The following is a 16,078-nucleotide window of genomic DNA, read 5'->3' as shown; positions in this document are numbered from 1 at the left end:
AGAATTCAATAAGGCTTGTGAGGCATGACCTGCCCCTCTCAAAGCCATGCTGACTGTCTCTAATCAAACCATGCTTTTCCAAATAGTCATAAATTCTGTCTCTCAGAATCCTCTCCAATAATTTGCCCACTACTGACGTAAGACTGACTGGTCTATAATTCCCTATTCCCTTTCTTGAACAAGGGAACAACATTTGCCACCCTCCAATCATCCGGTACTACTCCAGTGGACAGTGAAGACGCAAAGATCATCGCCAAAGGCGCAGCAATCTCTTCCCTCGCTTCCCGTAATATCCTTGGGTATATCCCGTCTGGCCCCGGGGACTTATCTGTCCTCATATCATTCAAAATTTCCAGCACATCCTCCCTCTTAACCTCAACCTGTTCGAGCATATCAACCTGTTACACGCTGTCCTCACAAACGACCAGGTCCCTCTCACCAGTGAATACTGAAGCAAAGTATTCATTTAGGACCTCCGCTACCTCCTCCGACTCCAGGCACAAGTTCCCTCCACTATCCCTAATCGGCCCTACCCTCACTCTGGCCATCCTCTTGTTCCTCACATAAGTGTAGAACGCCTTGGGATTTTCCTTAATCCTACCCGCCAAGACTTTTTCATGTCTCCTTCTAGCTCTCCTAAGTCCATTCTTCAGTTCCTTCCTGGCTACCTTGTAACCCTCCAGAGCCATGTCTGATCCTTGCTTCCTGAACCTTAAGTAAGCTTCCTTCTTCCTCTTGACCAGCTGTTCCACATCTCTTGTCATCCAAGGTTCCTTCACCCTACCATCCCTTCCTTGCCTCATCGGGACAAACCTAACCAGCAGTCGCAGCAAGTGCTCCCTCAACAACCTCCACATTTCTGTCGTGCATTTCCCTGAGAACATCTGTTCCCAACTTATGCTCCTCAGTTCCTGCCTAATAGCATTGTAATTCCCCCTCCCCCAATTAAATATTTTCCCATCCCGTCTGCTCCTGTCCCTCTCCATGACTATAGTAAAGGTCAGGGAGTTGTGATCACTATCACCGAAATGCTCTCCCACCGAGAGATCTGCCACCTGGCCTGGTTCGTTGCCAAGCACCAAGTCCAACATAGCCTCCCCTCTCGTCGGCCTATCTACATATTGAGTCAGGAAACCTTCCTGGACACACCTGACAAAAACTGCTCCATCCAAACTATTTGCACTAAGGAGGTTGCAATCAATATTAGGGAAGTTGAATTCACCCATGACAACAACCCTGTTACTTCTGCACCTTTCCAAAATCTGCCTCCCAATCTGTTCCTCCGTGTCTCTGTTGCTATTGGGGGGGTCTATAGAAAACTCCCAACAAAATGACTGCTCCTTTCCTGTTTCTGACTTCCACCCATAATGACTCAGTAGACAAACCCTCCTCGATGACCTCCCTTTCTGCAGCTGTAATACTATCCCTGATTAGCAATGCCACTCCCCCACCTCTTTTACCTCCCTCCCTATTCCTTTTGAAACATCTAAATCCCGGAACATCCAACATCCATTCCTGCCCCTATGATATTAACGTCTCCGTAATGGCCACAACATCGTAGCTCCAAGTACTGATCCATGCTCTAAGTTCATCACCCTTATTTCTTACACTTGCGTTAAAATAGACACACTTCAACCCATCATACTGGCTGCAACTTTGTCGTGTCAATTGTCTAACCTTCCTCACAGACTTTCTGCACTCGGTATCTGCCTGTTCAACAGCTACCCCATCCACTGATCCGTAGCTCTGGTTCCCATCCCCCTGCCAAACTAGTTTAAACCCTCCCAAAGAGCTCTAGCAAACCTCCCGCCCAGGATATTGATGCCCCTCCAGTTCAGATGCAACCCGTCCTTCTTGTACAGGTCCCACCTTCCCCAGAAGGTATCCCAATGATCCACATATCTGAATCTCTCCCTCCTACACCAGTTCTGTAGCCACGTGTTCAGCTGCACTCGCTCCCTGTTTCTAGCCTCACTAGCACGTGGCACCGGTATCAATCCTGAGATTACTATCCTGCTCGTCCTGCCTTTCAGCTTCCAACCTAACTCCCTATATTCGCTTTTCAGGTCCTCATCCCTGTTCCTAGTTATGTCATTGGTACCGATATGTACCACGACCTCTGGCTGCTGTCCCTCCCCCTTAGGAATCCTGTGGACTCGATCCGAGACATCCCTGACCCTGGCACCCGGGAGGCAACATACCATCCGGGAGTCTCGTTCGCTACCACAGAATCTCCTGTCTGTTCCTCTAACCATTGAATCTCCTATCACTATCGCTCTCCTATTCTTCCCCCTTCCCTTCTGAGCCACTGAGCCAGGCTCAGTGCCAGAGACCTGGCCACTGTGGCTTTCCTCTGGTAGGTCCCCCCACCCCCCCAACCGTATCCAAAACGGTATGCGTATTATTGAGGGGAACGGCCACAGGGGATCCCTGCACTGTGCGCCTATTCCCTTTCCCTCCCCTGACGGTCACCCAGCTACCTTTATGCTGTAACTTAGGTGTCACTACTTCCCTATAACTGCTCGCTATCACCCCCTCAGCATCCTGAATGATCCGAAGTTCATCCAGCTCCACAAACCACTGCATTCAATAATGGAGATTTCATGGAATGTTACGAACTAATGCTGCGGAACTCCAGAACCTTCACCCTAGTTTTGCCAAAATCTCAGGCCTTTCCCTGGTGCTATTAAATTTTAAAGCTACCCCTAGTACTGCTAAAGACCAGAAACCATCCTCAAAGCCGAGGACTGTCCTCAGTACTGCTATTTCAGATATAAAAGCAAAATACTGTGGATACTGGAAATCTGAAATAAAAACAGATAATGCTGGAAATGCTCAGCAGGTCTGGCAGCATCTGTGGAGATGGAAGCAGAATTCATGTTTCAGGTCGGTGACCTTTCATCAGAATTGAGGTTCTGAGTAAAGGTCATTGACCTCAAATGTTAACTTTGTTTCTCTCTCCACAGATGTTGCCAGACCTGCTGAGTATTTCTAGCACTTTCTGTTTTTATTTCTACTACCTCAGATATCTAAGTTTAGCTGGTATATCTTGTATACCATTTTGCTGTATATTTGCAACTTTGATAATGGTAAAGGATAAAAATAAAATACATAAGGAATGTATACAAAATCAAGAGCACTCAATCATGGGTTTGCAGATAAGTGGGCAATGCCACTGATATCGTGCCCAAAAGCACCAATAGAAAATCCCAGAATATCATGCATAAAACTGAATGTTTACTTGTTCAGTTACTGTAAATCAGTAATGTTACACAGCACAAATACCGCAATTGTTGTGAAACCATGTACAATCCAACACGTGAGCAGTTCCACAGGAGGTGTGCAAGTAGTATAATAAAACGGGTAAATCTGTCAAATTTCACACACCTCACTTATTTGTGTCTCATTTCAAAATAAGTCATCAAGAAAAAAAGCCAGACAATTTTGAAATGTATATAGAAACTCACCAAGTATAGAAAATAACTGAGTCGTTATGTCTGCAATCTCTTAATAATTTAATAAAAAGACAACAAAATTAGGCTTGTGATCGGCACCCTGAAAAGTAATCAAACTCTGAATTAACTCAACGTAGAGGGTGGTAATTCACTCTGAGCCTCCTAACTCTGGCTCTCTTCCTCTTGGACTTCTTTCTCCACTGTAACATAAAGCAGGGTTTAGAGCCAGCAAAAGAGCCATTTTTATTTCTAAAATCAAGTGTAAAAAGGTTTTCTACCGAAACAGAAAGTGAAAATGGCTTCAGTGCTTTCTGGATCAGATACTATGGTGTCTGTGTGCTTGAAAATCTGGTTGCAATTTGAAGAGACCCTCCAAACAAATGCAATAGGAAACTTGCATTTGAAACCTTGGGGTTGGGGAGTGGGTGCGGTGTCAATATGGAGATGCCTTCGAGCGGAGTGATCAGTAGATGTGGAACTCTGGAATTCATCTTCCGAGGGGGATCCCACAGGTTATTCCTGATACAACAGACTTTTACAACGTGAACTCTGAACACCTCTTACCCTGTACTTTTGTATCTATCCTCTCTTGAGCGTGCGTGTGAAAGCAAATGCGTATGTGAGTGGTGGTGTGATCATTTCTGGATTTGTTTAAAATAAATCATTATCTTGTTTCAACTATGAGAAAATCTGTCATTTGTTTATTTATTTGTCAAATAAAACTCAAGGGATTAAAACACTAGTAACAAAAACACTTGATGTGGTCAGTTGGGAGGTGAACACTGGGAATAAGCCACACCATCACCCACTTGGCTATAACACAGATCATAAAACTGGTATTCTCCATAAGCAACATTGAGCTGGAAATTCACTAAGAGGATAGTTGGCTAGAGTTTTCAGTCAGCGGCGAAGCAAGACTATTAACCGCTGAACTTGAAGTCTCGCCTATTTCTCTGGCAAGAATTTCACCTCTGATTGCAGCGTTCTTTATTGCATGGAACTGAAGTGATATCGTCAGGGTGTCTAAGCAGCCAATCTCGTTAAGGGGTTTTCACAGACTCCCGAAACGGGAAACTAAAAGCCTTAGAATAAAATCACTTTAAAAACATTTTTACGTACAGCAAATCAAAGATTGGGACATGTACATGGGGTGAAGGTAGAAGTTAAAATGTTCTTTATTTTTCAAAAAAATATTATTACAAAAAGAATTAGCTTAAAATCTACATGGGACTCCATGATAAAATTATTTTTTCAGGGCCAGTTCTGTTCACCAAATTTTATTAATCACATCATTGTTAAAAATCCAGTTATGTCTGATTGCACAAGATGTAACTTTATATGAAGTTTCGAACAGCGATGTGGGGGCAAGAAAGTTGATCTCACTGATTTCATGATCGCTGGCTCTGTGGGGTTGGGGCAGTGGAGAGGTCCACAGTGCAGCCCATGGCAGAGCACTGAATGACACATTGGAACTTCAGGATTTCCACGCTACTCTGTGCATGCCTGACATGCTGAAGCTGTGATTAGTTTCAGAGGGGCAATGTCGGCTAATGCTGACAGTTGGGCATCGATGACTCTCTTGCCCCCCTTGCAAAATCTGGACCAAAATTTTTAAAACCTTGCATATTGTGCTACTTCCTGTTCTGTTTTTTTTTTAAAATACCAGTGGGGGAAATGATGGAACTTAAGATCACCTGGACCTGATAGTTTCTACCCCAGAGTATTAAAATAAATTGCAGATCTTTTAGCAACACTGATGAATGCTCTCCCATCTCTTCAATTATTGCTACGTATCTTCTACTTGTATCCAATCTGAAACATAGGAAATAGGAACAGTAGTCAGCCATTTGACCCATCGAGCCTGCTTCACCATTCAAACAGATCATGACTGATCATCTACCTCTACTCCATTTTTCCCCACTGTCCCCATATCCCTTGATGTCATTAGTATCCAGAAATCTATAGATTTGTGTCTTGAACATGCTCAATGATTGAGCTTCAACAGCCCTCTGGGGTAGAGAATGCCAAAGATTCACCACCCTCTGAGTGAAGAAATTTCTCTTCATCTTGGTCTTAAATGGCCTGTCCCTTATTCTGAGACACTGTTCCCTGGTTCTAGACACGCTGGCCAGAGGAAACATCCTATCCGCTTCTACCTGTCGAGCCCTTTAAGAATTTTGTAAGTTTCAATAAGCTCACCCCTCATTCTTTGAAACTCTAGAGAATACAGGCCCAGTTTCTGCAATCTCTCTTCATAAGACAATCCCGCCATCTCAGGAATTAGTCTGGTGAACCTCTGCTGCATTCCCTCTATGGCAAATATATCCTTCCCTACCATTTTTCAGTATAAAGACTTTAAAGAAAAGGTAAAGTGTAAATTTAATGCAGAAAATATCAATGGTCACTGATTTACAATTTTCTGAAGTATGGATACAATCATAATTTGAATCAAGAATACTGCTAACTCTTTCATAGTACTGGTACTTCATAATAAACAAACTTTCACTTGTTCAATCATCGTAAATGGGTGACCATGATAATCTGTTGCTTGCCAAATCACCAGTAATATGCAAAATATGTTAATCTTTGTGATTATTTTTCTTGTTGCTCTAAGAAATTTCTGATCTCAGTTTTTTTTTAAAAGGTGTGAAACTTTTAAATGTTGATGTTGAGAAACATGAGTGTATTTTTTTTAAGGAACACAGAGTTAGCATGCAGGTTCAGCAAGCAATTAGGAAGGCAAATGGCATGTTGACCTTTACTGCCAGGGGACGATTACAAGAATAAGGAAGCCTTGCTACAATTGTATAGGTCTTTGAGACTGTTTTGGTCTCCCTATCTAAGGAAGAATATACCTAAATTGGAGGCAGTACAGTGCAGGTTTACTAGATTGGTTCCTGGTATAAAAGGGTTATCCTATGATGAGAGGCTGAGTAAATTGGCCCTATACACTCAAGTTCAGAAGAATGGGAGGTGATCTCCAAGAACAAAGAACCAAGAACAGCACAGGAACAGGCCATTCGGCCCTCCAAGCCTGCACCGATCTTGATGCCTGCCTAAACTAAAACCTTCTGCATTTCCGGGGACCGTATCCCTCTATTCCCATCCTATTCATGTATTTGTCAAGATGCCTCTTAAACGTCATTATCGTACCTGCTTCCACCACCTCCCCTGGCAGCAAGTTCCAGGCACTCACCACCCTCTGTGTAAAGAACTTGACTCGCACATCCCCTCTAAACTTTGCCCCTCTCACCTTAACCTATGTCCCCTAGTAACTGACTCTTCCACCCTGGGAAAAAGCTTCTGACTATCCACTCTGTCCATGCCACTCATAACTTTGTCACCCCTCCACCTCCGTCGTTCCAGTGAAAACAATCCGAGTTTATCCAACCTCTCCTCATAGCTAATGCCCTCCAGACCAGGCAACATCCTGGTAAACCTCTTCTGTACCCTCTCCAAAGCCTCCACGTCCTTCTGGTAGTGTGGCGACCAGAATTGCACGCAATATTCTAAGTGTGGCCTAACTAAAGTTCTGTGCAACTGCAGCATGACTTGCCAATTTTTATACTCTGTGCCCCGACCGATGAAGGCAAGCATGCCGTATGCCTCCTTGACTACCTTATCCACCTGCGTTACCACTTTCAGTGACCTGTGGACCTGTACGCCCAGTTTTCTCTGCCTGTCAATACTCCTAAGGGTTCTGCCATTTACTGTATACTTCCCACCTGCATTAGATCTTCCAAAATGCATCTCATTGAAACATACAAGATCTGAAGGGGTTTGACAATGTAGACACAGAGGCTGTTCCCTCTGGCTAGGGAATCTAGAACATGGGGGCAGAGCCTCCGGATTTGGAATTCTCTACCCAGAGGATTGTGAATGTTCCATGGTTGAGTATATTCAAGGCTGGGATAGATAGATTTTTGATCTGTCAGGAAATCAAGGGATAGGGGAGCAGGTGGGAAAGTGGAGTTGAGGCAGAAGATCATTCATGATAGTATTGAACGGTGGAGCAGGCTCAAGGGGCCATATGGTCTACCCCTGCTATTTTTTATGTTAATGAGCTCTTTTTAAAATATATTGTATTAAAACAGCAATTTTCTGAATAACACCACTAAACTTTGTACAATTCATTTTTGCATTCTCCAGTGGTGTCCTTAATAGTTTTTTTCCAAGACTTTGTCTTCCACTAGAAGGTACAATTATAGTTTGCCACTGATGGGGACATTTTGAGCTTCTTGCCTTATTGTCTGAGCTTCTAAGCCCAATTGGTTCTCCTTCAGTTTATATGTAGTCAGCCATCAACTCCACACACCTGGCTGTGGCCTCCTAGTTCCCCACACCACCCCTGACCTGATTACATCAGTTGCAGCCTTAGCCTTCCTGCTGAATTCCCACGCATAAGTTTGGAGTCATTGTTAAGTTGTACACTTACTATTTGTGGTTCAGTCTTATGTGCACATTCTCCAGAACACATCCTTATGTGATTCAACAATATCTCCAAACATTAACAAATATTTGAGGTGCATCATAAGAGCCACCGGTCTGTCCCACTGCTCCATTTCACTTTGATAGCCAAGAATCTGATCATTCCTGTTGAGTGACTATCTATCTCTCCCATTCTCCAGCCTGTTTGACACCATTTTGTCATCCTATATTCCAGTCTGTCATTTCTGAATTAAACTGCTCTTTTTCCTCCTTATGCTAAGGTCAGAACCTCTCCCTTCTCCTCCTTTAGTTTTTAATTCTTAATTCTTAAGGCCTGCTAAAAGTAAATAAAGTTGTTCCTCACTTCAGAGTATGTAATATACATATTAATAATTTTTGTGCAGTTAAACTCTATAAAATTATCTTAAAATATTCTACCTACTCTATAAAATGCTCAGTATAATATTTTTGTGTGTCAACTAATCTACTTCACACTCATTTATTTACTTTTTACTGTCATTAACTATTGCCGTAGTTTAACCAATAATATAACAGCAAAATAACATTTTCTTGATATCATCTTGTTTTCTTCGCACCTCTCTCCTCTCTCCTGTCTCCCCCTCCCCCTCCCTCTCGGGTCTGCAAAAACAAATCCGGCCCAAGTCCTTCCATTTTTTTCCCATACCCGAACATCAGTTAACTTACCTTCGTTTTTCACTTTGTTGCTGATCTGCACAAGCTTAAAATAACTGTAACAAAACCACCTTTCTAGTCCAAAAATTAAATTAACAGTGAGGCCACTTACCTGTGATAGAGACGAGTCCAACCCGAGCCCAAATGCTGGACCCGGAAGTGCGACCCGAACCTGACACGCCGTTGGGGCTCGTCGGGTTCAGGTCGGGTCGCAGGCCTTTGCCTCCCCCACCAACCCTGTCTTGTGCAGATGTAGCAATATGTAATAAGGTTTCAGGCAGAGATCGTGGTGGGGTTGCTGGGGAAGTTGAGTAGAAAAATACTCTACCAAGGCGGTACTTGCTGTTTAAGATATTGTGTAGCTAAAATAAACAACTGAAGTCTTTACCAAGACCGATTTATTATTTCCTCTCACTGAGGAAAACATTCCTGTGTTAGTAACTGGTTGATTTATCTTTTTCAGCATTCTGTGAATCCAGAACACCTCCAGCTTCTGAGTGAGTAGTTTTGTCAGCAAAGATTACTTATGTCACTGTTTGACCTTTGGCATTTCATTTGGACAAAAGCTTTTTTTGAAAAAAAGTTTGTTCCCACTTGTTTCACACAAGTGGGTTGTTGTCTTAGCAATTGAGAGTGTCGAACCTGGCCAGTTTGAGATCAGCTAGCTCTACATGGATCCGGGCCTGAACCTAGGACTTTGCTGGTCTTTTTGACTCAGCTACTCACTGCCGTCGGGGAACTATAAAACTATTTGTACACAGAGATTGCCAGGGTTCTTTTCTGAAGTTTCCAACTTCTGAATTGTGATACTAAAACAGTAACATATTGGAATAAATCTCCAAGATCAGGATTGGAGCAGAATCAGAATTCTGAAAATTTAGATCACTTTGTTTGGCTCTTTGATATCATTCACTAAATTTTCAACATGCATGTTTTATTTTCTCTGTCCTATTTCTGTAAATTTCCCCTAATTACCATACATCTAAACAATATAACCAGGCCACTAATAAAGCCATTCACTGCCCCACTCAACCATTGACTTTTATTATAAATTTTCAGCTATGCAACATGATGTTTCTGTTAATCACTTATATAATACAGCTGTACATGCACAAATATTGACACCAGTATCTGTAAACAACTAGGCAGCAGAACAAAAATAACCATAATTGTTCTCCGTAGTTTAATAGGATGTTATGCCAAATTTGTATTTAAGTCTGTAATTAAAATTATATTTTCAATCCAGCTATTACTTTTAAGGAATGCAAATGATAAATTAGGTAATAAAATATAGGGGAGAAAATGAGGGCCGAATCATTAACCAGATAAAATTGTTTGCAGAGGTCTTTTTACAATAAAGTACCTGTAATATTTTGAATATCATAATGAAAATGCTCAAAGAAAATGACAGGTGATTTCAGTGATTTTGTTCTTGGGCGTATCTTTAAAGTGATTTGCAAAAGAACTGAAGGCAACATGTGTTTATGATCTGGAATGCACTGCCTGAAGAAGTGGTGAAGGCAGATTCAGTCATGGCATTCAAAAGTGAATTGGCTAAGTATCTGTTGGGTAAAAAAGGACTACAGGGGAAGGGCCAGGGAGTGGGACGAGCGAAATTGCTGTTGCAGAGAGCCGACATTGGTTCAAGAGGCTAAATGTCCTCCTCCTATGCTTTAACCATCCTTCTGTGCTGTAACCATTCTATGATTCTATGCTTCTCACAGGTTACTGGCTGAATTTGTTGATCCAGTGAACACAGTGTCTCAACAGCCAATATCTTCGCAGTGTTCTGGACTCGGGTCAATTGGTGGTTACGAAGAAGATGGCGATGACATGGAGGAAGTGGTAAAGAAACGTGCCTCGGCTGACTCACCTCTGGGAGTAGCTCCCACACACAAAAATGCTGCGCTTCCAGCACCAGTACAGACAGAGGCTGGAAATGGTCTTCCTGCAGGTAAGTATTAGATGACAAATGGGCAATATTCCTTCTTTAAAGACTGATCATTGTTGATGTAGCTATGTTTGGAATACCTGCATCAACAATTCATTAAATTGGAGGATAATTATTTGCCTAATTGGAAAGCTATTGCTCGTTTAGAAAGTAACGGTTCCATTTCTGATCTGATTTTCTTCCTATCCAAAAATAAAGTCATTCAACCTCCAGTTAATGTAAGAATTCGTGCCAAGCTGCCTTTTAATTATAATAGGGAGTTCTTATTGTTCTGTAGATTTTAGCATAAATTTTTAATGAAAACATGTAAGGGCTGTACTGTCTGCTGCATGGAAATTCCAGAAATAAGTTGCAGCCAAAACACCATAAATCTGAGTACTAAGCTCATTATGACTGCAAGATCTTCAATCATTTAAGGGACTGCTTTCTCATCAAAAAGTTTGCTAATCCTTGTTACCATGAAAATTTTTTGCTAAAGATTCTAGCCCTTGAGAAGAAACCAATGAATCCTCAACCAGGGGTGATGTAAAATTTTATGCGCGGGATGATGTTAACATTTTGTGCTCATTAAGTTGGAGGTAGTTCAGGAATGGAACACTTTCAAGCCTGTTCTGATCAGATGAGGAGGGAGTCGAATGGTTCGCCTCTTTTCCTTCTCCTTGTTTGACCACAACAGCTTTACTTTTTTGATAAGGATATACTTGACAATTCAGTGAGTTTTTAAATGTTTACGCGCTGTGATCATAAAAGAATCAATCGGACAGGTTTTCCTGAGATTAGCAAAGAAAGAGGTTAACTTTATTATTCTTAAACCGATCTAAGTAAAATAATAAAATATGCTATGACTTACTTTCGCACATGCAACACATACACTCAAAGTTCACACACGCACACAAATAGATTACAAAGTGAGGGGGAGGGTAGTTTGGTCAAATTAGAGTCTAGAGAAATAAAAGGGGTATACAGTCTGTGGAGGTTGGTGACTCTGCTGGCTTCAAGCTGAACTCGGTCGTGCGACTTTCCCTCGGTGGTCCCGATGCTTCCAATTTAAAAACGTAGATGGCTGATTTGGCCGTTCTCCTGGAGACAGTAGTGCGGTGGTGATTTTCTTCAAGGAGTCTCTGTCTGCAGCAGGGGCGTCCCTGGGTGGTCACAGTCAAAGAAATTGTTCGAAGCTTGCAAGGTGGGTTGGAGAGAGAGGGAGGAAGGAGTTGACCCTACTCTGGTCTACTCTCGTCAGTGTCTCAGCTGCTTGTCTCTTTACTGCAGAGAAAACAGAAGCTTAGGCCCACCCTCCTTGTGTTTGTCACATGACTGTCACCCAGTGATTCAAACATGGTTGTTACTAGTGTATTCCCACTTGCAACTTAATTAGTTCATGTCTGGGAATCCTCCTCTCACAGCTAGGGTCCCATTGTTCAAGTGATTGGGTTTAAGGCATTCCCATTATAGCTTAATGAACTCATGTCTGGGGACCCCCTCTTGTCTAGGGTCCCATTGTCCACACAGTTAGATTTAGTGGTTTGTCTCCACTGGTTGAATACCTCAGGTGATTGCCTTGACACCTTGCTGATGGGGACAAGATATGTGGTTCACTCAGATTGTTCAGGTCAAGATCCTTGATGGGTCTTTGCAGACATGGTGTCTCCCATCTCAGTGGATTGGAATATGGAAGGTACAGTGATGCAAATTGGGGTTGCCATCTTTAGCTGTGAGCTCAAATCACCTTTAGTCTCTTTTTTTCACAATTCCATTCAGGTTTCCAACCAGTGGATTAAAAATCATAATTTGACATAAAGCACGTTTTCGTGACAAGCCTCTGTTGTGAGTCATAGAGTTATACAGCACAGAAACAGGCCCTTCGGCCCATTGTGTCTGTGCCGGCCATCAAGCACCTAACTATTCTAATCCCATTTTCCAGCACTTGACCCATAGCCTTGTATGCTGTTGCATTTCAAGTGCTCATCTAAATACTTCTTAAATGTTGTGAGGGTTCCTGTCTCTACCACCTCTTCAGGCAGTGCATTCCAGATTCCAACAATTGAGAATTCTCAATGAGAATTGACTACTTTTAGTTCGGATGCTATATTGTGGATAGGTATTAGGGAAGGCAGTGGCATAGTGGTAATGTCACTGGACTAGTAACCTAGAGACCCAGGCTACTGCTCTGGGGACATGGGTTCAAATTTGAATGGTGAAATTTGAATTCAATTAATAAATCTGGAAATTAAAAAGCTAGTCTAATAGTGACCACGAAACCATTATCGATTGTTGTAAAAACCCATCTGGTTCACTAATGTCCTTTAGGGAAGGAAATCTGCTGTCCTTACCTAGTCTGGCCTACCTGTGACTCCAGACCATCAACAGTGTGATTGACTCTAAAATGCCCTCTGAAATGGCCTACCAGGCCACTCCGTTTAAGGGCAATTAGGGATGGGCAGTAAATGCTGGCCTACCCAGCGACGTCCACATCCCACAAATGAATTTAAAAAAAGGATAGAGAGTAAAGGCATAGAATATAAGAGCAGGGAGGCTATGCTGGAACTATATAAAACACTAGTTAAGCCACAGCTGGAGTACTGCATGCAGTTCTGTTCACTGCACTCTCGGAAAGATGTAATTACACTAGAGAGGGTACAGAGGAGATTTGAGGATGTTGCCTGGACTGAATTTTAGATATGTGGAAAGATTGGATAGGCCAGGGTCGTTTTCTTTAGAACAGAGGAGGCTGAGGGGAGACCTAACTGAAGTGCATAAAATTATGTGGGGTCTAGATAGAGTGGATAGGAAGGCCCTGTTCCCCTTGGTTGATGGGTTCATAACCAGGGGCACAAATTTAGGGTACAAGGTGGGAGTTTAGAGAGGATACGAGGGAAATCTTTTCACCCAGAGGGTGGTGGGGGTCTGAATCTCACTGCTTGAAAGGGTAGTAGGGTCAGAAACCCTTAACATTTAAAAAGTACCTGGATATGCACTTGAACTGCAGTAACCTACAAGGCTATGGACCAAGAGCTGGAAAGTGGGATTAGGCTGGATGGCTTCTTGTTGCCTGGTGCAGACATGATGGGCCGAATGGCCTACTTTCATGCTACAAATTTCTTTGAAAGCTCCGCTACTCCACCCACAATGCGGTTGAGCCCCAACCTCTCAAGAGCATGCGCTGCTGACCCACTGTGACATTTTTCGATTTGCTACAGTGTGTCTCTCAGTGCGAGTATCAATTTTGTGCCAAGTTTTGAGCAGTGAGCACTTGCTAACTAAGAACTGGAATATACCTAGCAGTCAGAAGAAATTTCTATCACATCACTGTGCTAGATTTGAAACTAAGCCCTGAGTGAAACGTCAGTGTCTAATACGGTGATCAACTTAGCCCCTTCAGAACTGTGGGTTTTATATTTTTAAAAAAAAGTGCCAAGCAATGACCATTTCCAACAAGAGAGAATCTGACCATCTCCCCTTGACGTTCAATGGCATTTACCATCATTGAAGCCCCTACCGTTGACCAGAAACTTTACTGAACCAGTTATATAAATAATAAAAACAGAAAATCCTGGAAATACTCAGCAAGTCAATCAGCATCTGGGGACAGAGAACCAGTTAACATTTCAGGTCGATGACCTTTCATCCGAACTGAGAAAAGCTAGGAATATAATAGGTTTTAAGGAACAATAGGGAATCTCTGACAGGGTAGAAGACAGGAGAGATTAAATGATAAGAGTTGGTGGTGCAAGGACAAGTGAAGAAACAAAAGATGTGTCTAGAGGAGGTGTGGATGGCAGAATGATGAACAGCTTCCATCCAAAAGCAAAAACAGGAGAAAAATTAGTTAAAACAATTACCTGCAAAGAGAAAGTAAACAAAATGGGGGCAGAGATTATAGTCTGAAATTATTGACTTGAGTCCAGAAGGCTGTAAAGTGCCTAATTAAAAATGTGCTGAATTTCCTCGAGCTTGCATTGAGCTTCACTGCAAAAATGCAGCAGGCTAAGGACAGAAAGGTCAGAGTGGAAACAAGGTTAATTAAAATTACAGGTGATTGGAAATTCGGTGTCACACTTGCAGAATAAACTGAGGTGTTCCGTAATGCGGTCACCCAAACTGCATTTGAACTACCCTGTGTAGAGCAAGCATGAAACATAAACTGTTGCTATACACAGCAAATACTCAAATTTCTTTAATTGCATCAAATCGCCAATTGTATTTACTGTGGAGGGCAGTGATTACCAGAATTATACAACAGAATCCCCACAGTGTCGTTGTGCAATACAATTCATTGGCAGAGTGGATTTTTAAAAATTAATTAATTAATTCAAGACCAGCAATTATTACCCATCCCTAATTGCCCTTGAGAAGTTGGCAGAGAGCTAACGTCTTGAAACACTGCAGTCCATGTGGTGTAAATAAACCCACGGTGCTGTAAGGGAGGGAGTTCCAGGATTTTGACCCAGTGACGATGAAGGAATGATATAGTTCCAAGTCAGGATGGTGTGTGATTAGGTCTCCCCAGTGTAGAGCAAGCCATATTGTGAGCAACAAATACAGTATACCAAATTGAAAGAATTACACGTATTTTGCTTCTTCACCTGGAAGGAGTATTTGGGGCCTTGGACGGTGAGAAGAGAGGAGGTGAAAGGGCAGGTGTTGCATCTCTTGCACTTGCATAGAAGGGTGCTGTGGGAAGGGGAGGGGTGTGGACATGATAGAGGAGCGGACCAAACGGAGGGAACAGTTCCTTCGGAATGCTGAAAAGGGAAAAGAGGAGAAAATGTAAAAACAGAAAGTGCTGAAATACTCAGGTCAGGCAGCATCAGTGGAGAGAGAAGCAGAGTTAACATTTCAGGTCTGTGACCATTCATCAGAAGTGGCAAAGGTTAGAAAAGAATTTAAGCAAGTGAAGGGGTGGGGTAGGATAGTGGGGAAGAGAACAAAATGGAAGGTGTCTGTGAGGGCAGAAGAGATTAAGTAACAAAGCTGTCAAGGGACAAAGGGAAAGAGTGTGTTCATGCTTGTGGTGAAAGACACCATCCAGGACAAAGCAGCCCACTTGATTGGCACTGCATCCCAAACATTCACTCCCTCCATCACCATCGCACAGTGGCAGCAGTGTGTACCATTTACAAGATGCACTGGAGCAACGCACCAAGGCTCCTTAGACAGCACCTTCCAAACCCGCGACCTCTACCACCTAGAAGGACGAGGGTAGCAAATTCATGGGAACGCCACCAGCTGCAAGTTCCCTTCCAAGCCACACACCATCCTGACTTGGAACTATATCGCTGTTTCTTCACTGTCGCTGGGTCAAAATCCTGGAACTCCCTTCCTAACAGCACTGTTGGTGTACCTACACCACATGGACTGCAGCGGTTCAAGAAGGCAGCTCACCACCACCTTCTCAAGGGCAGTTAGGGATAGGCAATATTGCTGGCCTGGCCAGCGACACCCACATCCCATGTAGGAGTTAAAAAAAAAACACTGGGGAACACCAACGCCTGCAAGTTCCCCTCCCAAGTCACACACCATCCTGACTTGGAACTATATCATCATTCCTTCA

General features: G+C 42.8%; 1 protein-coding gene across 1 annotated transcript in view; it reads left to right on the top strand.

Annotated features, from left to right (window-relative positions):
* The window catches only part of znf830 (zinc finger protein 830), a 112,184-nt gene that overhangs the window by 16,149 nt on the left and 79,957 nt on the right, over nucleotides 1-16,078 (top strand). The window contains exons 4-5 of the mRNA XM_068010730.1: nucleotides 9,040-9,073; nucleotides 10,301-10,530. Of these exons, the coding sequence (XP_067866831.1) occupies nucleotides 9,040-9,073; nucleotides 10,301-10,530 (264 nt within the window). The remainder of the gene's footprint in view (nucleotides 1-9,039; nucleotides 9,074-10,300; nucleotides 10,531-16,078) is intronic.

The sequence above is a fragment of the Heterodontus francisci genome, chromosome 2 (genome assembly GCF_036365525.1).
Source record: "Heterodontus francisci isolate sHetFra1 chromosome 2, sHetFra1.hap1, whole genome shotgun sequence".
In the NCBI taxonomy this organism is placed as follows: Eukaryota; Metazoa; Chordata; class Chondrichthyes; order Heterodontiformes; family Heterodontidae; genus Heterodontus; species Heterodontus francisci.
This window is presented reverse-complemented; position numbering and strand designations above follow the sequence as displayed.